At 43.4% G+C, this 25,035-nt stretch overlaps 1 protein-coding gene across 1 annotated transcript in view; it reads left to right on the top strand.

Annotated features, from left to right (window-relative positions):
• Window positions 1–25,035, top strand: part of PTGFRN (prostaglandin F2 receptor inhibitor) — a 72,048-nt gene that overhangs the window by 34,535 nt on the left and 12,478 nt on the right. Inside the window, exons 4-6 of the mRNA XM_075434482.1 lie at window positions 2,525–2,908; window positions 7,273–7,698; window positions 14,681–15,100. Of these exons, the coding sequence (XP_075290597.1) occupies window positions 2,525–2,908; window positions 7,273–7,698; window positions 14,681–15,100 (1,230 nt within the window). The remainder of the gene's footprint in view (window positions 1–2,524; window positions 2,909–7,272; window positions 7,699–14,680; window positions 15,101–25,035) is intronic.

Genomic DNA, 25,035 nt, shown 5'->3' with positions numbered 1-25,035 from the left:
TTTAGTATCCTGGTGGTACTTAGCCTGTGAAATTTGACAGAATCAATCTGCCCCCTCTTTTTCAGGGTGTCTGTTGCACAGTGAAGCTTGCAGGTGCTCTCTGCCGAGGCAGAGCTTGCTTAATTAAGGGCTGTAATTCTCTGTTTTGTCGCACTTTTGGAGAGTTTGGTTTAAGTAGGTGGGGTTTAATCAGTGGCTGAAAATAGGATGAGGATGGCTAGGACCAGTAGTAGTGGAGGTTTTTTTATGTGGTTTGGGTGTGTGGTTTTATTTGTTTGTGGCTTCTTTTTTTTTTTTTTTTTTGTTTTTTGTTTTGTTTAGGGTTTTTTTGGCTGCATTTTTGGCTCAGTCATTGCAGCACTGGCACTTTGTCAGGGGCTTGAAGGCTTTTTTTAAAGTTATGCGAAATGGGATGGGTTATTCTCCAGAAAAATGTTGTGGAAATTTTTACCCATGCATCCTGTAGTAGGACTTCATAAGCTTCATGTGCTAACATCGGAAACCTCTGCACTTGCATGGTAAAATGAACATGAGTTGTAAATGGTATGCCTGGTTGCTGCACTTCTCTTATTCTCACCTGCTGTAAACTGCAGGATTGAATTTGTAGAAACAAAATTTAAAAAAACCAACCCATATCTAATGAAAAAAGTCATGCACAGGTTTCTTGTGTAACTCTGTAGGTTTTTTTTCTGTTGTTACTTTCCTATCTACTTGTCCATGGCTTTCATCTCCTGAAATCATGACGTCTTTTGGCCCGACTTTCTTCTTGTATATCTTTTTTTTAATAGTGCCGTGCATACCTGGTATATAAGCCTAAGTGAGGCCTTCAGACATGTCTCTAACCAAAAAAAAGAGCGTTGAGGATACATAAATATGGGTAAACTCTCTTAAGAGTCCCTCTGTGTGCATATACTGCTGGATTCTGAATGCCCATCACTATTTCATGAACACAGACAGGTTTCTTGGAGAAATGCTGCTCTTCATCTTGCAGATGAGTCTTATTTTGTATTCTGGTATTAGTCTGTTCAATTAACTAGGCTTTCCTACTGGTTCCAATCCCATGATAAGACAGTGACCAAAGTCCCAAGCAGATACTCATCAGACAGTGGACTTTGCTTTACCGCTTGGGTGGGCTTGCTACCCTGCGTTCAGTTTGACTGCACTGTGCTATCAGGCGGTGAGCAGCGAGATGAGTATTGCTTGGTTTCATTGGCAGTAATCATGGCTTCTCACTTTGGCTCTGACCTTTGTATGTTGTCTCTCATTCCAGATGATAATCCTAGAAAGCTTTTACAGATGGGTACCTATTATGTGGTAGAACATGGTTTTACATAGAAGTCACTAATCTGCACGAGAGACATAGCTGCCTGTTTAAGGCAGTAATCTATATTCTTCCTTGTGGTCTGGCGCATAAATCTGCTGAGAAGAGCCACTGCTGTAGCAGCCCAGTCTGCTGGCCTCAGCTGAGACGTTTGAGAGTAGCTGCATTACGCGCTGTGGGAACAGTGCTGCACTGAGATCCAAGTCTAATCTTTAGGCAGTGTAGAATGAGGGAATGAACAAGTGAAGACCTGTGATAGCCAGGTAACTTGGTGAATGATTTGCACTGAGGTTTACAAACAACACACACAGCACCCCTGGTTCATCTCTCACCAGTAACTAAGGCCAGCTTTTCTCTTCCTGGTCTTGACACTTTCATCCACTGGCTTTCTTTTAACAAAGCTATGGCCAGCCTGGTAACCTACAGCATGCAGAAGGTCCTGTTTGAATGCTGGCTATGACCAATGTGCTATGTATATGAAAAATATTCACTTATGAAAAATATTCACTGGCCAGTGGAGGAGTTTGTTAAATTTGTTTAGGTGGCTATTGGCATTGCTTTAAAGTCCCCAGTGTGTATTTGTCAGAGCAGCAAGTGGAGGAGTCAGCAGTTTAAGGAGTTATTGTTGCTTTCTGTTTGCTTCCCTTTCATGTTACTGCAACACACCTGAGGTCAGTCAGAACTACAGCATGTGGCTGTGACTGCCTCTCATCTAAATCTGTTCTTGTTAGAGGAGCTCAAAACCATTTCGGCAGAAACCAGGTTGAGTTCCAATATAGTTCCTAGTGATTTCAGTGGACATTTTCTCTTCTGAGAAATAGTCCCAAAACACCTTGACCCTCCTGTGAGACTGGAAAATCCTGTACACCTTTTCCTGCTGTGCAAAGGTGACGTGTGGTCTGTGATTGGGACAAAGCCTTCATGGACCAGTTGCTGTTGAGTTATAAAAACCGTATTCTCCCTCCCTTCCTCCCCCCACCGTCATCATGCATCCCTTGCTTGACTGATAATGTATACTTGCCTTGTAATAGATCATGCAGCTCAATATCCAACAGGCATTTGAAGGTAGTGCTACTGAGCTATTTCAGAAGCTTCTGTAACAGAATGTGAAGTCCTGGATAACTTATAGTGGACTGTTCTTTTTTTAAACAAACAAAACAAAACAATTTTTTTTGTTTGAATTTTTCTCTCTTCATTTCTAAGCTCTAGATGTGGTCATCTCAACAAACAATGTGTCTGTGACCGAAAAAGACTCCCTGGATCTTACATGCAACATCACAACAGACAGGAGTGGTATTTTCCAAGCAGACGTGATGTGGTATTTTTCTGCATCACCTGATGATACCTTGTCAGATGCTCAGGTTTTGCTGAGCATGGACCGTGATTCTGTTGTTAGTGATTCAACTCGCATCAGCCTGAGCCATGTAGATAGGAACTCCTATCGCCTGTTGGTGCGTGATGTGGATGTAGAAGACTCTGGCTATTACTTCTGCCAAGCAGCTGTTTGGGTACCACTGCACAACGGAAGCTGGTATAAGGTGGTGGAGAGGACATCTGCACCGGTCAGTGTGGTGGTGACAACATTAGGTGAGTGATTCTGCTTTCAGACTTCATGGGTAATGTACCACTCATTCCTTGATTCCATCAGAAAAGGGAGAGGACCTTGCAGAATCTCTTCTGTTTCTCTTGCATTTGCATCTATTATCTATGATACCTCTCTCACATATAAAAATACTGATCTATCCCTATGGGGTGTTGGGTTTGTACAGTATAGTGGTTTAGGATATATTACCACATGTCCCACCCATGCACTCCATTTTCTGGTGTCATTCCACAGTCTGCAACTGGGAAATGGAATTTAAGAGCTTGCCTTGTTTTCAAGAGGCTGAAGATGCCCCTGTTGTCATGTTGTCCCCTTTCACCTCCCTCGTACCATTAGCTGGACTCTGATCCAGCAACAGACATTCTCTCTGAGCTCTGAACACAGTGATATCAGATGCTTCCACTGATTATTATAAGTCATATACCACAAAAATTATTTGTAGTGGAAACTTCATAATGAATTCTAATAGCTTTCAGAGTTGTTAGGTTTTTGTTTTATTTTAATCATTAGAGACACGCCACATCCTACTGATAGATTTAGAATGGAACATGACTTTATACTGCTTTACTCTCCCCTCTCAACACACAGGTCTATTTTATGAGACCATGTCACTTAGCTGTTGAGTAGCGTGACTGAGAGAGAGACCTGGTTTGTGGCTAGCTTAATGCTAGCAGTGTTGATTAGCATAGTGGCCACTAAAACAGATTTTCCTGCAATATTTAACATCGCACTCAGTGTGTGCATTTTTCATCGTTCAGTCCTAGAGATGAGTGGATTTTTAGACTTTTGGACAAGCAAAGGATTGTTTGTGCACTCTAAGTTATGGCTTCCATATGTTACCTCAGCATGTCTGCAGCAAGTTCTTCTAATTCACCAGGGCGGGGGGGGGAGAAAATTTACTTAAACAGAAACTTGAGCTCTTCAGTCTCTCCTTCCTTTATCCCACAGTTGTTCATGGTGCTTTTCCCTTCTTGCAGCTCTAATAACGCCAATGTCCAGATTTTTTTGCAAGGGGCTGGTTAGAAGCAGCTGTGTTGAACAGTTGTTCATTTAAGGCTTGTTGACTGAATGAGGAGCAGAAGCTGTGGCTAAGAGGTTCAACAGGCTTATCTGATCTACCTGGGCTACAAGAGCAAGCTGACAGTATCTTTCCCAAGACAAATCTGTTTTGGAGATCCACTGTCTCATATGCATGCTGCAGATTGTAAAGCTTTTGCTTTGCGTTATCCCAGCTGAACTCTTAAGCTTTGAAGATCTCTCTTTATGCAAATATGCTTAGAAGTTACTTAGGAGAAATACTGAAAATGAAACTCCAGCGAAACTTCTAAAAAGTGTGTCGTTTTAGGGATAGGTCTAGATATGTCATCCTACCCATTCTGTCTCCTAGTTTAATTTTGGGGAGAGAATAGCTTCAAGTTAAAAGCAATAAAACTCAAGATGGTATTACAGGATGCTGTGGGTAAGGTATCTGCACCTGCTAAAATTCACAAACTATTGGCTGTGTTGGAAGCATGAATGAACCGAGAAGTGAGCTGAGGGTGAATTGGCAGAGCTGTAGTACATGGTGTTTGTTCCCAGCTTTGGCTGGATGCAAGTATCCAGACCTGAACCCTCTCAGTGTACCTGTTCAGAGCCTCTTCTCATCAGAAACTGGTGGTACTGTCCAGTTACAAAGGCAGAGCTCTTCCAACATAAAAGTACTGAATTAGACCGGCATATAGAGAGCCTGCTCTGAAGCCTGGTTTTCAGAAATAAATAGCTGTGTCACAAGGTCAAATCCCAGTAACAGTGACTTCAGATTTTGCATTTTAGCATTGTACAGAGCAGTTGAGCCGTGGCTGTTTCCAGGTACATTTGTAATGTGTGCTCAAAGTGTGCAAGTGATAAATATCTTAGTTTCCTGTCCTCATTCAGCCATTCGAATTGCACGTTCAATGTGTGAGTGTTCCCTCCTTTCCCCACTTGTGTGTGTGCATGTGCACGCACACGTGTTCACGTATTCTCTCATAGCACCCGTACCTGTGGGACTATTCCTTACTCTTCCCGTTCCAATTTGTCATTGTTTGGGAACAGAATAGAATAAAATCTGCTCTTCAGCAGATGCTTGGTTGCTAGGGCAAGGGAAAGCAGAATAAATTTTCAGCATTTGAGGTATTTGACTGCATCCAGAATTCACCAACATCTCCTTAATGGAAGTTAAGAGCTGCTGGAGTATTAAGTCATTGAACTGTCAGTGAGGCAGTTCTTTGACAGCTGACAGAGTGGAGGAATGAGGTTTATCCAGCCAGTCTTTTATTCTTTCTAAATCTTGTGTTTGAGCGTCTATCAGGGTGAAACGCCTGTCTGGAGTGGTGCTGTCAAAGCCAAAACTCTTCTTAGCGGTCTTTCCCCTGCCCGCAAATAAAACAAACCTGAAGTGATTTTCGAAGGACTCGGGTTTCTTGCAGCTTTTTCCTTCTTATGTTTCTGCCTAGAAAAGAGTTTCTGCTTTCATAGTCATCTTTGCTGTGAAAATATTAATTGGTCTTGAATGCCTCCTTTTTTGGAGGGGGGAAGGGGAGATGAGGGGGAGTGATAAGAAAATTGCAGAGCGTGAGTAATATATCATGAGGCCCTGGAGAAGACTAGTCTTTTGTGAATGAGACAGGAAGAGTAGTGTAGCTGTAGGATCTATAGGGACTTAAACCAAAAGTGGGTTTTGGCCACCATTAATAATCTATGACGTGGTTGTAGCAGAGGAATTCTGGGCATTTTCTTTTTATTTTGCTTTATACTGAAAATACATAGAAATTTGCACTTACGTTCACTGGTAGTAGGTACTGTGGACTTATGTACACAGTACTTCTGTGCTTGTGTGCTGCTTAACGCTGCAGAAACTCATCTTCAGTATCAGCTAGATACTCTAATATCTGGTGTATATTAATGCCCTTGTTCTTGCTAGATGCAAGGACACTGCATGCATAAAACTTAACGGTGAAAGATCTTTTCTGCAAGCTGACATAGCAGCAGCCAGCTTGCTTGATACAACTGTTTTATCCTTTGCATCTGAAGTCCAAAAGTGCATGTGCACGCACAGTTTGTGCAGCAGTTCTATTAAGATGCTTTATTATCTTGACTCATTGGTGAGCTAAGCCTAAGTTTTAGCCTTGGATTGCTATCTCTGTCCCAATTATAGCTTTGGTTAATTGTTTCGAGGAGGGCAAAATGCCAAACAAAACATAAAGCAAGAAATAAATATAGAACACTGAATACACTTACGATGTAAAAGCCATGTGGTGAGTATTGGCCAAACAGCTGGAAAGCTAGTCTTTTTTCTGAGTTATAGTAGACAGCAAGACAGAAAAATATTCTAATACTAGTAAATAAATATGCATTTCCTTTGTGGTGTGAGGTTCTTTCTGTAATCTTTCTCCTTTACTATCTCTGTAGTCTGAGAGAAAATAGTCATGTGGCTGCCTTATCGCTTTTAGGCTTTGGACAGCCAGCTATTTCAGTTTTAAATACAACCACCCCATTCTTAACCCATTAATTTCAGGCACTCCATTTCAAGCTTGAGGTGTTGCAGCCTCACAGCTGTACCACATGTACTTCTCTCTTCAGACTGTGAAGCTCTTCTGATCTACACATCTTGGACTCTTAGCGTACTTAGTATTTACTGTGCTGCCTGCTGAAATTTGCTGTGCAGTGCTATTGGTGCTGCCTGTAGCCAGTGCCAGTGGTGGTACCCATGCCCCCTGGTTTTGGTATGTGGGTGGGTGAGGTGTTTGGTTTTTGGGTTGTTTTTTAACATTCTTGAACCATATTGTAGAGATGTGATGGGATGGTTATGTGTGGAAAAGAAGACAGTTCAGGATCGGAAATGGCCTCTTACCCTGGAGAGGAATTGGGGAAATGGGATGTCTCTGGTCAGTCCAAAGCTAGAAATAACCAGTCTCTGGTTGCTGCAGGCTGCCCCAGGCATTTGAGCAGGTGCAGAAGGTGACTGGCTGAAATTGAACCCATGGGGTGGGTTCTTGGGGTCAGGCCTAAAGAAGGGAATAATTTTGCCCGACAAGATCTTAGTCCTGATTTTTCTCAAATGGTCTGACCAGACATACGAAACAGAAGGTCTTGTTTGGAAATGCAGGCCTAGGGGTGCTTGTGTCAGACTGGTTCAAGTCTGACAGCTGGAGTCCAAGTTGCCAGTCCCCAGGTCTTGTAAGAAAAATGCGTATTCTGGCACCTGGCTTCTAACATCCAGTCTGTGAAAGCACCTAAGCTAGAAGCTAGCAGTATCTCCTAATAAGCTCTGGCACTTTCTTCCTTCTGCTTGTAGCTTCTAACCTCTTCTGGGTTTCCTCTCCTGCAGAGCCAGTCTATGAGGTGTTTCTGAATGCCTCTAAAACACCCAAGTTTTCAGATGACCCTACAGAGCTCAACTGCAGGATCACAAACGCGCAGGATACCGAAGCAAACATCCGCTTCACAGTTTCCTGGTACTACCGGCCGCGCCTGCGCAGTGACGATGTGGTGGCAGAAGAGCTCCTGGCCACGATGGATGCGGACTGGACTCTGCTGCTTGGAGACAGGAGCAGAGAGCGGACTCGAAATGGGGAAATAATCTTCTCTAAAAAGACTGCTGACACCTTCAGTTTACGAATCCAGTGGACTTCAGAAAGTGACAGAGGGGATTACTTCTGTGTCATCTCTGCATGGAGTAGGCACCGCAACAACAGCTGGGTAAAGAACAAAGATGTGACTTCTGCACCTGTCAGCATTTTCTGGGCTACTCAAGGTAGGAACCTTGCACCTATAAGCTGAAAGACCTGGATAGCTGAGATAGTTTTCACTTGAGTAGGTCGGTCAGCCAGAAGGCCTGCTAATGGGTTTTAGAAATGGGGTTCTGTGTTACAAAGAGGAAAAAACACTATTACCTTGTGTAAAGACCTTGTTAAAAGACCTATTTGTGGAGGCAAGTAACTACTTAACAGCGCTTACTGGTTTTATGCAACAGTTTGGAATGGAAGTGCAAAAGAGAGATATGTCAGTCGGACTGTGCTGAGGCTTCCAGGAGCCGGGCTGTCATTGTGGCAGGTGTGGGATCCAGAAGTGATGCTGGGGTTATTGCCCCCTTTCATGACTTGGAGTGTTTTGGTCTCTGTAGGACACATCTTGCTGCTAGCAACAGGGTAGACTTGAGGTGAAAAGAAGGAATGTCACTCACTTGAAGTCATCTCTGTCTGCCAGTTTGAGAGGTTTTTTTCCTCTCTCTGACAAGCCTGTGTTTAGAAGGCACTTCTGAGGAAGTTCATGGGAATAGTAGTGCCAGAGTATCAAAAAATAAGTAGGTGGCAGAGCAAAGTCATTCAGTGATTTGCTTGGATCTGCACTTTGTTTAGGCAGAAGTCAAGTAGCTCTGCAGTATTTAAACTGACTCTGGGATCATTTCTTAGAAGCTTAACGCTGGTTTAAAATGGGTGTTTTTATCCTGTATGTCCTGTAGAGTGATACTATTTTGGCTTAGGTGTGAGGTCGTGCAAGAGGGTCTGTTGGATAGGGACAGAAGGAGTAGGGTGACATTGGTTGTAGTGTCTTTGGCAAAAATCTGTGCTTAGCTAAGCTCTATTCATCTTGATAGATTTGTTTGACAGTCTAACTCAGGCAGCCACAGGCAGAGAACTGTATTTCAGGGACAAGTAGTTTGAGATTAGTTTAAAGTTGTTTAGGGGCAATCCCTAAGCAGCAAATTGGAGAGCTTCTGCTGTGGTTCTGCTTCAGTGGAGAGAGAAATGGTGGGCTGCTCGCTCAGTACTACTCCCTTCATCCCCAGACCAAGCATGGTCCACGCGAAGGTCATTTTTTTTGCTGAAGCTGGCTTCTCCAGCAGGAATGAGATCTCTCATTAATACTGAATGCTAGTCACAATTAGTTCAGCTGTTATGCCACAACACGGAGTGTGTGTGTATGTGCATGCACACGTAATGGATCATCGCCTTCAGAGCAGCTAGGGAGACCAGCTGGACTTGAAAAGTCTCAGCCTGTGTTGACATTTCTGAGGGAAAACAAACTGTGACAGGTGTGAATGTTCCCTTGTTTCTGGTTTTATTCCAAAAGCTCTGCTAATTTTGCAACACAAATGTAAATGTTATAGTCCCCATGTTAAAAAGTACATTTTGTTGGCAAACTTGGAGTTGGGGAATTTATGATGTGAAAGTGAGCTATCCTACAAACACCTTCTCCTGAAAAAGCAAGTTATATGTATGTAAGGAGGAGGGAGCAATATATAGTTTTGATTTCCCCTTCTTTCCTTTCACTCCTCACATGCCTCTGACACTCTTTCAGTAGTCTACCCCCAGATGCCCTTCTCTATGTGCCCTGTCCCCTGCCATATTCTATTGATGTGAACTCCACACTCAGCTGTGAGTCCAGTGCTGTAGCCAGCAACTACAAAGGAGTTAATCTGCTGCTGCTCTGCTCTCTGACTGTTGTTTTGACAAGTATCTCTGGTGATTTGAGTCCCTAACTGCTCCTAGTGCTTATAAAAGCAGCCAGGCTCCCACGTGCTTGCCTAAGGAGAGAACAGAAATTTGCCTCTTGGATAGCTTGTGACTACACAGAGGCTTTTCTTCCAACTATTTCATTACTTGCATTGTCTGTGTTAACTTTAGAGCAGTGCTCAGGGAGTGGGACTTCGAAGAAATCCCACTTTGGAAAAGGTTGTTCTGAGTTTTTGAAAAAAGGGGAAATGGTTTTGTGTTGTGTCTGTGGGTCAGTCAGCACAGAGGGATGTTTAGGATAAGGAAGCCTTTGCTTGAAATGTAAACATCATGTGAAGATGTCAAAGTCCTTTTTGTCTGTGTTGTATAATAAGTTGTATGTTTGCCCATTCTAACTTGAGGTTTTTTATCTTTTTTCTATTTTGTTCTGTGAGGACCAGTGCTGTTGACATGTCTTTCTACTCAACTTTGCAAACGCAGCCAATAGCTATCATAGATCACTGTAGTTTTTGACACAGTCTGCATGATTTGTTTCTTCCTCTCTTTCTTCTACCCTCTCCCCTGCCAAGGTGACAAAGAAAACCTCTTTATCTCACCTAAAAAATGAAAAGCAGTAATTATATTATTATTTTTTGCTTATTTGGTGTACAAATTCCAATCAGTAAAAAGGGGTAAAGGAGGCATCCTTTTTTGACTGGCTGTGTAGATGATTTTCAACCAAGAAAAAAGTTTGGTAGTGTAAAAGATAATTTTATTTATTAATTTCGGTGAGTACTGTTTATATTTAAAACACAGTTGCTGTTTGGAGTGGAATGCAGAATTGGTACTTATTTCCTAAACCAGTATTGTCAGCTTAGGAGCTGCATGGAATTCTTTGCAAAAGAGAACATTATCTTTTAATTGAAATTCCAAATCCCAAAGGTACTATTATTTGTGGGTTTGTTAATACTTCGATCTTTAATTTACAAAGTAATTGTATTTAACATAATGTTACTTGTTATGTTAAATGCTACCTAAATGCTTGCCCACGCCCTCCCATTACATTTAATTGGGAGAAAGGGCATCTTAACCTTTCAGAAAGTCCTGCAAATAGAGAACAGGTGATATTTCTGCCACCCACTTCTCTTTGCTGTTGCTGGTGTGTAATAGACATGCAGTTCCTCCTGAGCAAGCCAGTTCCCATACCCATGGCACCGGGCTGCCAGGTGTACGTGCCGGTTTGGGTGTAGGAACAAGAAAGTGCGTTGAGTTACAAGTCAGGGGTGGCTGGGCTCCTCGTGCCATGGCTGCATGAGGATGAAGTGTTCGTGCTCTTTGCTTGTCAGGGGAGCAGGCCAGTGAGGGTGGTCTGGCTGTGCGCGTGCAGCAGTGGGGAGAGCAGTTGTGCTATATATACAGTTGTCAGGCTGTGGTGCAGGCCTTATTAGCGTGCCTGCTGTATTTTCAGAGCTGTTGGTATCAGAGCTGCTGGGGCTAGAGCTGTACCTCAGGGTGTTGTACAGCCTCTTTCTCCTATGAAGGCAGAGCTGTCATTACCTTAATGGCTGTTGCATCCCTTTCCTTGCAATCCAGCTAGTACACTGGGGGGTGAAAAAGCCTTTATGAATACTGAGATGGCGTTACTTGAGGCTGCTGACAAGATGTTAGGCTCTAAGGTTACTGTTAGCCATGGCCATTGTGCTGCATTTCTGACCAGAGCTGGTGGAGTGCAGGGAAGGTATTTGCTGTTTCCTAAAGCCTCCTCCCCCGTGTAGCTGTTAAGCTTCTCTAGCAGTATGACTGGCTTCGATTGGGTGAGAAGACTTTTTGGTCACTACCCAGGAAGTACTCATGTATCTGAGCACACACTTTGTGGTAGAGAGCAAGAGAATTATAGTGTGGTTTAACCACTTGGAGTGGCCAGTGACGGAAGGCAGAGGCACGGACTGCCAGGCTCCAGAGTACAGTTTATTACCAAAATTTTATCCGAATCATTTGGTTAGGCTTTCTTCTGCTGCTAGCCCTCTGTCTTGGAGTAGTGCCTGAACTGGTTATAAGCTTTGAGTATGTTTTACTTAGGATCTCTTCCCTACTGCTTTCCAACATAAACTCTGCCGATTGCAGCCTCCTGTATGTGACCAGCCAGGCTGTGTTTTATTACGCTTTTCATACAGGGAGCTTTGCGAGATGGAGGTGAGACTCTGCGTGGGGTTGCAGGTGTGTGTGTGTGGAGGGGCAAGAGTGCAGGGTAGTGGTCAAGACAGAGACATTGCCTCCTTGGCAATTTTTGGAAGATTAGAAATGAGATCTTAGGATGCAGTTCATGGAAGAAAATGTTCTTTGACCTCATTGGCCCATCTTCTGCTATAAGATCCGATAAGTAGTTTCTGTTAACATAGGAAACATGAAGGAACTTTCCTTTCCCACTTAACTTTTCTTGCAGATTACTGTTATTTCTAACCTAAGTGCAAAATCTTTGGTTTCTCCTCTTTCCCATGATGTGCAGCGTCACACGCAGAGACAACTACATGCTTTTCTAGGTGTGAGTGGTGGAGTGCTAATTACATTTCATCTGCTGCTACTGAAGGAGAACAATTTTGGCACAGAACTAAACTGTTAAGAATGGCTATCCAGGCTTTTCTAGTTTATAGGATATGGGTTTTTTTTCCCTACTTTACTATGTACGCAGGTCTCTTATTGCAGATTCAGAAATATTCCTTTGGTTTTTTTTTTACTTTCTTGCAACAAGAAACATTCAGCACTGATATATGCTGGGTTTTGTGTCCCCTTCTCTATTCTGATCTGTATTTCTTGTGGACTCACATAAGAGGAGGTGCCTCTGCCTTCTGTATTTGTCCAAGCTAAGGAATTTTGGGTTTTTAAAAGGTAGAAAAATAATTTGAAAGGACTTTGATACAATATACCGCCCTGTTCTCTGTTCAGCATCCTAAATGCTAACGCTTCGGAATTCTACCAGTGTTCTCCAGCTGCGTTCCTGGTCTTCAGATGTTCTCTTCCACAGACTCTAGAGATGGCGTTTCTGCTGCTGTCTCATGCTACCACCGCTCCTTTCTGCTTTTCTTTAGAAAAATAATTGGTAAAAGCAGCATTTTCTGTTGCCTTCAAATGGAAAGTTGAGAAAGGATGTTCAGGAACAAAGTTTGCTCTGTCTTTACTGGGGACAAGACACTCCCCTGTACTGCTGCCTGACCTGTGGCTCAGGGAACAGTTGAAGTAAGGCATTTGGAGCCCAGATAGTAGGAAGAGTTGTCTCTTCTCAGCTACATCTGTACTGCTCTGATCATGTGAAGGTATTTGTCTTAGGCACATGCATGAGACATCAAATGCAAGATTTCTTTTTCGGTGTCTGTGATCCAGTGCTCTGATGTGAAGATCAACAGCACAAAGAACATTTGCACCAGGAGGGTGTTTTGCCCAGACCCTGCTCACAAGGCCTGGAAAGCAGCAAAATGTGGCGAGAAGTATGGCTATCTGTTTGTGCTTCCACTTTCGGGGCAAAAGTAGAATTGTCTACCAGATTCCTAAAATAATGTGTCAAGCTGATCTGTGCTGGGCTCCTAAATACTGCAGCCTTTTGAAGAGTGTGATACCAGAATCTCATGTACACAGAATGAGGGAAAAAATGGATTTGAAGTCTAGAATCAGATGTATGATGAGTTTTCACACAAGGGAGCAGAGAATGACTCTCTGTGTGCAACTTCAGTTGTCATTTGAGTGCCTAAATGTACAACTCTTGTATTTCTACTTGCTTAGCGGGTGGAAGCGTGGGAGGAAGTTTGGTGTGGAGTATCAAGTAATTCTGTGCTCAGCTAGACCACTAGAAGCAGCCTAGCCTTCCCCCCTCCTGCTGTTTCTTTATATAGCTTTGTACTGTGATCTGCTTTATACAGTGCTGATTTAAAGTTGTCATACCGGGTTTCTCATCTTATGGGCTGTGTTTACTCATTGTGAAAACTGCTGCTTGAAGGCAAAATACTGCAAAATGTAATCTTGACAAGTATCTTGTTGCTCTTGTGGGGAGGGCATAAATATTACTGCATTTAGTTCAGTTTGGGGAATGTGTAACAATCTCACCATTGCTTATTTCCCTTTTCTTGAGAAGTTTCACCTTGCATAAAGGTGATCTGTGTAGGGTGGGGTTTTTTTTTTTAGCATGTCCACACCTGTTTTTTATAAGGATGGGAAGGGAGAATGTGCTGCAGCAAAGTAAGTCCAGAAAGTCAGAATGACTGAATTCTTCCAATACTGCTACTTTGGGAAGTAGCAGTAAGCTGTGTATTCTGTCCCAGCACCCTTTTCTTGGGAAGAACCTGAGTCTGTGGGATGTCTCTTCATCACAGTGCCAGGAACCTAGCAACTCCCTTTCCTTTTATCTGGTACTGATTTCAGTCACTCCTTGTTTTCTCAGTTTCTTATTGTGAGCTTCTGTTTTTTTGTGTCTCGGGGCTGTGCTCTGTAACACTGTAATTAAGGGATTCTTGGGATTGAGGAGCTGGCAGACTTGGAGAATGCTGAAGAAAGGAAAGGAAACTGAGCAGTAAGTGTTGCTGGCGTTCTTGATGCCAAATGGGCTGCTGGGAAACATCAAGGCTTCTGGTAGGCTTGTACTCAGGTGAACGCCTGAGGAGCAAGGGAAAAGAACACACATGGAGGCACAGGTATACCAAACTCTTTCAACACAGAGGGTTGTGAGGAGGGGTGCTGGGGGTGGAGACTTCTGGTGTTATCACAAACTTTTTTGTCATGCCATTTCAGCTGATCTTGGGAGATCAGCTGAATGTGTCTGGATTGCTGTTAGGGTGGATTTTCAAGGGAAATAAAAGAAGCTACACTAAGTGCTTCTGATTCATTTAGTGGCAGCTTTTGTCTCTAGTTGTGAGTACTTCGGTAGTGTCCTTGCATCCTGTCACTGAGGGTGCTTTTCCAGATCCAGCATTAAACTGGGACTCTGAGTCTTGTCTAACTAAGAACTTTGCTTCTGAATATAAAAAGTCCTGGAGGTCTTGTCATGCTACGACCTGTGTATTGCATTATCTGTTCAATATTTGGTATTTGTTTGAATCCTTGCATCTTGACCCAAACTGTTGTGTATTGGGGTGTGTGTGTGCTGTTGAGTAGCATTCTGGGATGTCCAGATGGGTTTAGATAAATGTGCTGGGAATTGTCTCTCTGAAACAAGTACTTTGCTTATTTGTAATCATCTAGATTGAAAGGTGCTGTGGAAATATCTGCACCTGTTTATTAACCGCTCTCTTGCTGCTTATTTCCTTCCTTCTTCAGATTACATGCTGACAGTGGAGGCAGTGAAATTGAAGCCATTCTTTGTAGCAGGCCACACCTTTGAGATGACATGCAAAGTGTCTTCAAAAAACATCAAGACGCCACGCTATTCTGTCCTCATTACAGCTGAGAAGCCACTAACGGATCGGTCGAATCCCAATGGAACAACTCGCATCATCTCCTTGAACCAGGATTCAGTAGTGCGACTGGAAGACTGGACAGACCAGACTCGTGTGGACGGTGTGGTTCTAGAGAAGGTCCAGGAGAATGAGTTCCGCTACAGGATGTATCAGACTCAGATTTCTGATGCTGGGCTGTATCGCTGTGTGGTGACTGCCTGGTCTCCAGGTGGTGGTGGCATGTGGCGTGAAGCAGTGAATGGCTTATCCAACCCCATCCAGATAGACTTCCAGACATCAGGTTGGTACAGAATCTGGCAGCTGCGTGTCTAAGCCAGAAAGGGAGAGAGTTCTTTGACACTTTCCCAGTGGTTTCACCATCTCTGGGAAACACCTACTCTTTGGAACATGCAAGGGGTCTTCAAATGGTATGATGGCTGAGAGCTTTGTTTGTCTCTTTTGGTGGTACTTTTATCCTTTGTGCTATTGATTGTTTACAGGAGGATGTTTAACGAATTGGCTATAATTATAACCCCTGGGTTTTTCTTTTCTAATGCAGTTTTTATGGTCCTGTGAGCTCAGAGCTGGTTCTCAGTATGGAATAACTGCTGCCACATTTGCCAGCTTTATCACTAGATTGCTGTTAGGTAGTGGCTGCTCTGAAAGAACATTAATATGAACTAGATTTCTGTTCCAAAACAGACTTGATTAGCATAGCATTAAATTGCCTGAGCACACCTTCCTGTTAATGTAATTGCAGGAAATGGTCAGGTCAAGGTAATGGTAACATTTCAGCCGTCTCAGCAAGTGTATCCTGCCACTGGAAGACCCCTTGTGGCTGGGTTGCAAACCTCCACAAATTGTGATGAATTTCAGTATCAGAAGTGCATCCTGTTCCTCACATCCTTGCTGAAGCCCTCATCTTTAGCTGTAGCATAGCCTGCCTGTTGAGATTTTTCTACAGAAGCATGCATGTCCTGGTATATTGTTGTGGGGAGGGAGGAGGGGACAGGTTTGGTTTGGATCATCAGAGATGCATGTTAACACTGACTTACTATCAAGCTGTGTGGGTGGGAAGTACTGCAGAGTTGTTTTTATGATGGTGATACACTTATAAGTGAGAGGCTCATCTCATGCTTTGATAAACCAAGCTGGTGACTTCTTGAGCAGTTTTGAAGAGCTCTCAGTGTAGCCCAAAGGTGCATCCTATGCTGGAGCTCTCTAGTTAGCTGCTTTATCTCAAAACTTCTGTGCTCCCCCATTTCTGTTTATAAGCACAGCTTTGGAGAAGATTTCTCCTCACACCCCTTGTTCTTCCTGTGAGTTATTCTGCTTATACTAGTGGGGCTGTAGGGTTTTTAGAACATGTGTCTGTGGCTAGGCAAGAGCAGCCTGAATTCTGGTTATATCCATGACTAAGGTAATCATTTCTATGAGATGATTTCTAAAAACAGTACTTCGTTATACTGGACACACTGAGAAAAGGACAAGGGCTGAGCATAGGGGGACAGCCTTGCAATGAGGACATCACTTTGTAAGAAGCTTTGAAATGTAGCATCCTGATACAAACTCGAATGAAGATGCAGCCTGACCTAAGCTGGCCAAAGAGAGGACATTGACTCAGCTCAACGCTTCTCTCAGTTCTAGGTAATTTCTGGTTGTCTTTTTGTTTAGTTTTATGGTAAGTTACTGTTCTGAGAATAATCTGTTAGTTGCCTATGTTCCAAATGCCTCTTGGAGCTGCTCTGTCACAGCTGAGTATTGCTGTAGATTTGTTGTCTTCTCAAGATGGTTTAATGGGCTATAGTTTTAGCCTTATTACTCTTGATATTTAGGTCAGACGCAGTGGGAGAGCAGCATTTGCAAAGGGGTGATGCAAGAAACCAGCAATAATGAAATCTGTCCCAAACCCCTCCCCTCCAAGCTCTTGCGTGGAGGCTTTCCTGCACAAAAGTGGTGGTTGGTGACTCTCTCAACATTGCTCGCGTTATGTCACTTTGAACTCCCATCCAAAAAGTTTGGCGGTGTGCTGTTAATATCCGTGCTTCAGGGGAAAACCTGTGACCTGTGCAAGGGAGGAAAGTGTGCAAGTTGCAGTCTTGACTTTTCTGCTGTCACTCCCTACTCCCAGTCTCTTCACCCAGATAGGATTTCTAACGCATGAAGTGAAGAAAGGGAGGCAGCCTGTAGCACTGCCCTGAGAATGTGTGAATTCCAGTAGCAGGACTGGAGCGGGGGGGGGATAGTCCTGAGCCCCTGTCAGCCTTTCATTCTTTACAAAAGAATGAAGAGAGCAATGAGATCCCAGGCACAATTTACTGGAGAGCTATTTCCCAAAATAATCTTGGCAAGTAGCAAAATCTGGCCTGACATACCTTCCTTTCTTCAGTTGGTGGATGAACTTTGCGTCCTTCAGTTGTTACTTGGATGTCCTTGCTGGACATTCATCTGTGGGCATGATGAGGACCTGTGATGAGCACGGTTAGAATGGACTAACCGTGGAATTACTATTTGGAGTCAGATGTATGAGACAGAAGATGTTTTGTGGGTGTGTTACTTTGGTTTTGTTTGCTGAGGTGCACTGTCTTTGTTGCAAGCTGTGACTGAGTCAGGGAGCCAGAGGTAAATGGCAAGGCTGCAGAGCAGCAAGAAAAGCACAGCTCAGATATCACACCCTGGTCTTGCATCCTGTGGTACTGGCAGCTGTCAAACTTGTTCTTCAGAAAAAGAAGGTGGTGCCAGATTTTCCCTGATGGGAGTGGTGAAAGGCAGAACTGCTGAGGTTGCTAGTGGTTTCTAGGGAGAATTAGAGGCTCCCCAAAACTGGAGGGAAAATACTGACAGAAAAGGGCCAGAAGAAGCAGAGGCGTGCAGCTCTGCAGGCAACTGTAAAAGCTGGGGAGCACCGCTCTGCTCAATCCTGAGTTAAATGGGCGATGAGTAGCTTACGAGTGCGTTTGTCCCTAATAGCGTGACTGACTTATTAAGAGTTTTCCTCACTTTTGGGCTTCTCAAAGTGTAACAGAAAGGCATTTTAGGTGTGACTTGGAGGGGATATAATAAGGCAGTATAACTTTGAAAAATAGAAGGTGTGCCAGTCTCCTCCCTGCTTCGAAGGCTTGGACTTCAACAGCATTTTTCAGCGTGCACCATGAGGGATGAAGTGGGGAGGTGATCAATACAGAAGCAGCGTTTTCAGCAGAAGGAAACCCTTAAAGGGTTTTACATGAAGCTTTTGGTCGCAGGAGGAACTTCTTTCTTGGTTGTTTTTGTTGATTGCTTTTTGATAGGGGGTGGGGAATCTTGCTAGGACTGGAAATCCTTTCTTCCAGTTTGACTCCCTCCCAGATCTCTTTGAGTTGAGTGATGTCAGGGAGGGGTTTTTAGTGTGCGTATGCGTTGTGCAACGTGATCTATCTGAACGGCAGGAGGCTTGTAAGCTTTTTATATATGAGCTGAGGACTGCGCACATGAAACTTCAGTGTTTCCTGCCACAATAGGCTTGAAATGTGGCAGTGCTATGAAATGTTTTTCCATGAAGATCTATGGAAAATGTCTTGCTCAGATTCTTTCCACTCAAGGCAGAATTTGCTGGCTGCAAGCAGAGACCTCCTCTCTTCTTTCCCCGCTTGCTGGTGCAGAGGAATGTGTTTATTCTATTTGGTTAACGTTCTGAAATGTTAATGTAGAGGCATTTGTTTGAAACTTCCTGAACTAAAAAACGAAATGTGGATTTTGTCCACTGAGCTATCTAAACCAGAAGGGGCGGGGAGGGTGAGGAAGAGCCTAGTAGGTCATTACTTTTCAAATATTCAATCAATGGCAGATTGTTCTCTGCTGGATATATTTTAAGACCAGAGAGGATCTTGTGAATCCTCTAGTCTGGCCTTATGAATAACATAGATCACTAGACTGATTTCATAAAATGAATGCCTGCTGTATGTCCAGTAGCTGTAAGCAAACTAAGCTTATCTGAGGGGCAGGGGAAAGCTGTCCCATATGAAGACTTTAATTTCTTCAGTGCTTTTTTTATTTTTTGCTTTTCCCAGTCTAGAACAGAAGTTCTGCCATCTCTTTTTTAGAAGGTTGCCTGGCCATGTGAGTGACAAGAACAGCTGGCAGTGCTTGTCTTGAAATTTTCCCTTAATTTCATTTCATCATTTCTGCTGAAACTCAAATGCATCCTCTCTCCTCATGAGCTGTTGGATGATGTAGATGTACATAGCCATTCTTCCAGCCTGCAACACACCTGTCTTCTGTTCCTTGCTGGTTTTCTGAAGCCAGTGTTTCAAGGCAGCTTCTTGTAAAACTTGTGATCCTATCCACCCAACCTGAAATCTCTCACTTGTCTTCTGGTAACCTGGAGGTGTTGCTCCAGTGGCAATGTCTTTGCGCTGCAAGGGCTGAGCAGCAGATGAGACAGGCTGTCTTTTTTTTTCCGTGCTCCACTTTGGCCACAACCTTAGTTGAGCTGGCCAGCAAAGGTGGGAGTCAGATAGCTGGGAACTTGCTTGTGATCAGGGTGCTTATCTGATGCAGGTGTCTGTACTGGTATCTGGTTCAGATGGCTCCAGCTGGCCCGCAGCTGGCTGTTTGGCTTTTTTTTAATTCTGAGACACCTGGTCTCTGTGAGATTCACCTGGTTTATCCTGGTGTCATAAGTTCTTTTTTGGCATTTGTCCTATAATTTTCTATCCCTTTTACCCTGAAGCTGGCAACCCCACTTAGTATTTAGAGTGTATTTGCCCACGATAGACTTGTAGGGATTTTCACACAAGTGACTTATTTTCCTTTCCCTTGAGGGAAGCAGGGAGAAAGGAACCTTTTAGTCTCGTAATGAGACGTATGATAGAGAACTATTTGAAGCTTGGCTGTGCTCTGAGCTGGCTTCCGCTTGTGCCATTCAATAGAGGGCAGAAAGCTCTATAGAGGCAAAAATAAGAGAACTTTAAAGGAAGTGTCTTGTTGAGATCTTCAACTCTGGATTTCATCTGCATGTGAGCTCATTGCACAGTGATGTATTATCATTTGCTTTGGAAGAAGCTGGGATAAACCGAGAGCTGCTGAAATATGAGATGAGTATTGATGTTGAACTTGCAATTAAAATGAAATTATGCCCTGCAGTGACCCCAAGAGGTACTCAGTTTCAAGAAATGAGAATAGAAGGATTCTTAAAGGAAAGAAACCTTAATCATGGAAATGAATGAAGAGCAATACAGCAGAAACTCTTTGGCAAGAAAGGCTGGTATTTTCCAGCCACTGTTAATGGGCAGGAAAGTGCTTTGTCATTGTGTGCCTTTGTGCCTGTGTGCATTAATTTGTAGCTGTAAGTAGAAACCACAGACTAAACTACTGGGGGCTTCTTCCAGTAATGGCTATTATGAGGCTTGGGGTAAAACTTGTTAGGGAATAGCTCCATAAAGAAGCAGGGAGAGGGCAGGGGGCTGGAATACTGTGGGTGAAGGAGCTCATTATCTGGGGAAGGGCAGGTCATAGGATTCTCGGTTCAAGAGTCAATGATTTGGTGCCAGGGCAGATATGAGTAATATTTTGGAAGGCAGAGAACTTGTGGGTTGCATCAGTTTTTCCCCGTTGTGGTCCATGGTGCTGGCTGATTGCAAGCAGGGAAGCTGCATGCAGTGATTGCGGCCTGCCTGCTAGGTAATGGACTGGGTGCAGGCTTCTTCGGTGGAACAGCCAGCTCTGGATCTCTGTTGTCAGGTTACTTGACCTTTCTCTGCTCTACTTTACTTGTCTGGAAAATAAAGGTAACTCATGTCTTTGGGGAGACTATACCTTATTCTTGCAGAGAATTACTGGCTAAAATGATACAGAAAAGGCCAAAATGTCACCTAGGACCTAGGTAATTGGGATCTCTTCTGTTATAAATCTAGACATTAACTGTCTTTTGCTTATTCTCCCTTGTTTTCCCCTTCTTTTTCTTGCACATTTAAGGTGTTTGGATTACTGAGCAGGGAAGGAAAGCAGGGACTATGGGGTAACGTCAGGTAAATAGGGCTCAGGATTTTATTTTTCTCCAATATGTAAACCCTTAAGCTGAGTAAATTAACTTGAACTGCTCCTTTCCACCTTGCAGCCTGTTCAGTGTGAATCTTATTGAGCACAAAGCAATAAACCATATTTGTTGCAGCTTATAAACACTTTTTGCTTTCACTTACATATGTGGAAGAATTTGCAATACATTTTTTAGCTTAAAACTGTATCCCTATAGGATTTGGATTCTGGAGTTTCCTTCCTGAGCTGCATGAAATCAATGGTTAAAGGGGGACGTTCAGAAGAAAATACGCCAAACAGGTCCTGATCCTGGAACTTGGTTTCTCTTTAAGCACTTCTAGATTGGTACAAGTGACCTTCTAACCTCAGTTTCTTCACTTTCTGTTTTATATTATATAGTGCTTTTCAAGCATTCAGAAGTCAAGAAATGCTCTGAAAACTCTTTTTATTCCTATCTTGACTGCAGATGCTTTTTAATATGAAATTATTATTACTTTAAGAAAGAAGAAAACTTCTTTTAGGGGTTGTATCTAAGCTTATATATGGTCTTACTATAGTGAGGAACAGATATTTTGGCTTAGTTTTAAATCAGAGGTCTCAGCAGAAGATGGCAATTTAAGGGAAGGTTGATGCTTAGCTCTTAGAATTGGGAGTGCTGGTTTGTTTTGTAAATCTGTGCTCTTCAGTTTCCAAATTAGGTGAGACACCATGATGCTTATCTTCAAGCTTGAAGTTATTAAAATCCAATTATTTCTCAGCTTTCAAACTCCTGAGCAGCTTTCCTACACTTAACTCTTGATGAGCTTTACAGATCATGCTTGATCTGTCAGCCCTGCAATTGAAACTAAATTCTGGTTTGTTTATTCTCCTGAGTGACCAGTAGGTGCCAATAACAGTATTTCAAACTGTTAAATACAGGTGGCAAGGTGAGCAAAGCCACATCATCTGTTATCTGTAGAGTTCTATTTCTCTCAGTGTTAATGTAGCATGAACTCAGATCTCATTGAAGGAGAGTTCATGCCACTTCCCCAACCTTTCTTGTGACACTGTGAGTGCTCGAGCGTGGCGATGCTGAGACACTGATACTTCATGTCGTCGGTGTCTATTGGGAGCTGCCAGTTACCACATGCTTGCATCTGTAATCTTGGGGTTGAGGGGTGTTTTTTTGTGGTGTGTGTTTGTGGGTTTTGTTTTGTTGTGTTTTTTTTGGTTTTTTTTCTGTTTTTTTGTTTGTTTTTGTTTGTCACACACACACACATTTTTGTGGCACATTTGTGACCTCTTGTGAGGTTATCGGGAGCCTTGAAAATGTGTCTGGAAGGATCCTGTGTTTGCTTGGGTGCTGTTTTTTTGCCCAGGTTCTTTTCTTCAGCCTGTAGTAAAGCAAATGTCCAGTTACATAAGGTGATGGTTTTCCTTGTAACCCACTAACGAACACTGGTTTGGTGATGCTGCGTGTTTGGGGTTTTTTTGTTTTGTTTTGTTTTGAGATTAGCATGCAGTTTATTCCTGCTTCTCTCATCCTGTTGCCAGACAGCTTCAGCTGAAGCCAGAGTAAATAGTTTAAGCTGTGGACATAAATCAGGGAAGTGATATTCAGATTAAAAAGCACTGGTTGGTTGGGTTTTTTCAAATAAAACCAAAGAAAACCAAGACCAGAACCCTTCTATAGAGAAGGGAGGCACGCAGATTACTTCTGCTGAGGGATTAGAGCCGTGTCAGCTTCTGTGAATCTTTCTCAGTCTGTGTAGTGACTACAGCTCTGACTGAAGTGTTCTTTATGGTGGAGGGTAGGGGATTAAATAGTCCTCGTGGTCCAGCTCAGGGCTAATGGGGCAGCCTGAGGCCCAGGGCGTGTGGACAGAAGGCCTGAGATGCTACCAAAGAAGAAAAATGCATTTCCTAGGAAGCTGCAACTACACAGCTTTCAAGACTGAGCTAAGAAGCTTTCACTGTAATGAAGTTTGCTTAGGTTTAAAAAAAAAACAAACCCCACAATAATTGTTTCCCACATCCTCAGCTGGAGAGGGAAGAGCACAGCCCCTGACACACCTCTCAACTCTCTGTTGAAATCCAGTTCTTCTAACACAGGACAGTGATTTCTCCTTGGAGGTATAGATGGCAATTTGCAGGAGATGTACCCTAGTAAAGAAATAACCAAAGGGAAATCACTGTTTGTGACTTACCAAGGGGAAGTACAATCATGAAATGACAGAGCAGCTGCTGCCTAGCAGCCGTCTTACTGCCCAGGAGGCTTTGACTCTTCATGTGGGAGGCAGAGCAGAGATGTGCTTGGTGACCCAGAACTGAAGGGTATGTAGGGAGTCCTGCATTACCATGATACATGGCCTTTCCTGGCTGAGTGACCAAATAAGCTTAGCTTTTACCCTCCTGACATCCAATGGCTGGCAGTGTTCAGACTCCACTCTGCATTAGTGGTGTGTTGGCATGCCGGGGTTGGAAGCTATTGTCTGTTGAATGCAGTAGATGCCTGGACTTTCAACCTAGAAATAAGGCCTGAAAAGTCCTGTTTATATTTACCCTCTGTCTTTCCTTGTTTACCCTGTCAGGGCAGGAGTAAGGCAGCCCATCCTTAGCCTGACAAAGTTGGGATCATGCAGTTCATCTCCCTTGCTCAATCCCTGCCAGCATCTAGCCAGGGCAGAGCCTGTTTACTACAGTAGAGCACATCCGATATTCCTGATGTGATGTTACCTCACTTGCTGCTGGGGTTTAGGATAGACCCCAAGCTATAGACAGTACCAGGATTATTACGGTGCTGTTTTGCCATTGGTCATTGCAGCAGAGGGTATGTGCTGGGCATGCGGGGATGTTCCTGGCAGATTTTGACAGTCTTCTTGTTGCTGTGACAGTTCTTTCACAGCCTGAGACTTTTCTGGTTACAGTTGGCTGGAGTGCCCTGGTCCATGCTGCCCTTTAGTCCTGTAGGTTCTTGAACTTCTGTCTGCACAACACTAAAGAAAATGATGGAAAATGTCTAGTTTTATCTGAAGATGAATAATCAAGTAGGCTGCAAGGGGAATATGGTTGGGGGTGCGTGTGTGTGAATTTCAGGAAACAAATTCACATTGAAGGAGTTTGGATGGAGACTGAGGAAGCAATCAGGTTAATCTCTCTTCGTTTCCCCAGAAAAGAATCCCATCATGCTTAGCTTAAGGTAGGGCTACAGCCTGCGCGTGAAGCCAGTACCTGAACAGCTGAAATTTGACATGTTCTGGGTCTCTCATTTCCTTAAATATGTTCTAGCAGAAGCATGTAGGAGTCTCAGCTGGGTAGTCCACATGTAACCTCTATTGCATTTCTACTGCTCTTTTATTCTTGCTTGGTGGGGTAACTTGCAATCTTAACTGAGAACTTCTAGGGTCAGAATGGGTGCACACCTCTGGGATTGTGTGTCTACATACTGCCTTGTGTACAAAGTACAACTGCTTCTGGGGCAGAGAAGAGGGCTGTAAGAAATTTATGGTATAATGAAGAGTAGCACACTGTGCCCAGTGGAAATTGTGGGGGGAATTTTGGAAGCCACAGAAGTAATTATTGTAATTGGAATTCATTTCTTAGTGTGCTATGTAATCTCTGCTGACCAAAACAAGCCATGCCCTTGTAGTCTAGATTAGTTTCACCAAAAATCATGGCTCTAGCTTCAATGACTCATCCAAGTTTCTTTCCAGAACCTCAGTTTGGAAGTAATGTGCTAAGTGTGTGCAGTGTGTTGTTATCAGCATAGCTTTCCACAGAAACCTGTTTGGAGGGCAAGGGACAAGTGGGTTGTCTTGGATGATTTGCTTAAATGTTCTCCATTAAAAGCGTTGTTTGCCACTGATCTTCAGAGGATTTGAAATTTACAGTTCCTGTACTAAAACAGCAGCATGTAATAATGGAGGAGGGCAGATCTTCTGACAGCTTTTCTTTCCTCCCAAACCAGCTTTCTATGCTTGTTGCGGCTGCTGCTGTCCCAGAGGTCGCTGAGCCATGTAATGACAGCAGCTAATGGAGTCTAGAGAGGGTAAAAATTGTTACTGCTTTATCTGAGTCCCAAGTTCCTTCTTGGGTTCCCTGGCCCCTTCTCCCAAAGCCATCCCAGAGGCCCAGCATCAGCTTTCCTTCTACTCAACTCTTTCACCTTGTTTAGTAGAGAAATCACTGAGGGTATTTTGACACATACTTTGGTTTCTGCCCTAGAGAGAGTTCTAGCAATGT

The sequence above is a fragment of the Opisthocomus hoazin genome, chromosome 1, assembly GCF_030867145.1.
Source record: "Opisthocomus hoazin isolate bOpiHoa1 chromosome 1, bOpiHoa1.hap1, whole genome shotgun sequence".
Taxonomy (NCBI): domain Eukaryota; kingdom Metazoa; phylum Chordata; class Aves; order Opisthocomiformes; family Opisthocomidae; genus Opisthocomus; species Opisthocomus hoazin.
The sequence above is the reverse complement of the archived record's forward strand: the minus strand, read 5'-3'. Positions and strand labels throughout refer to the sequence as shown.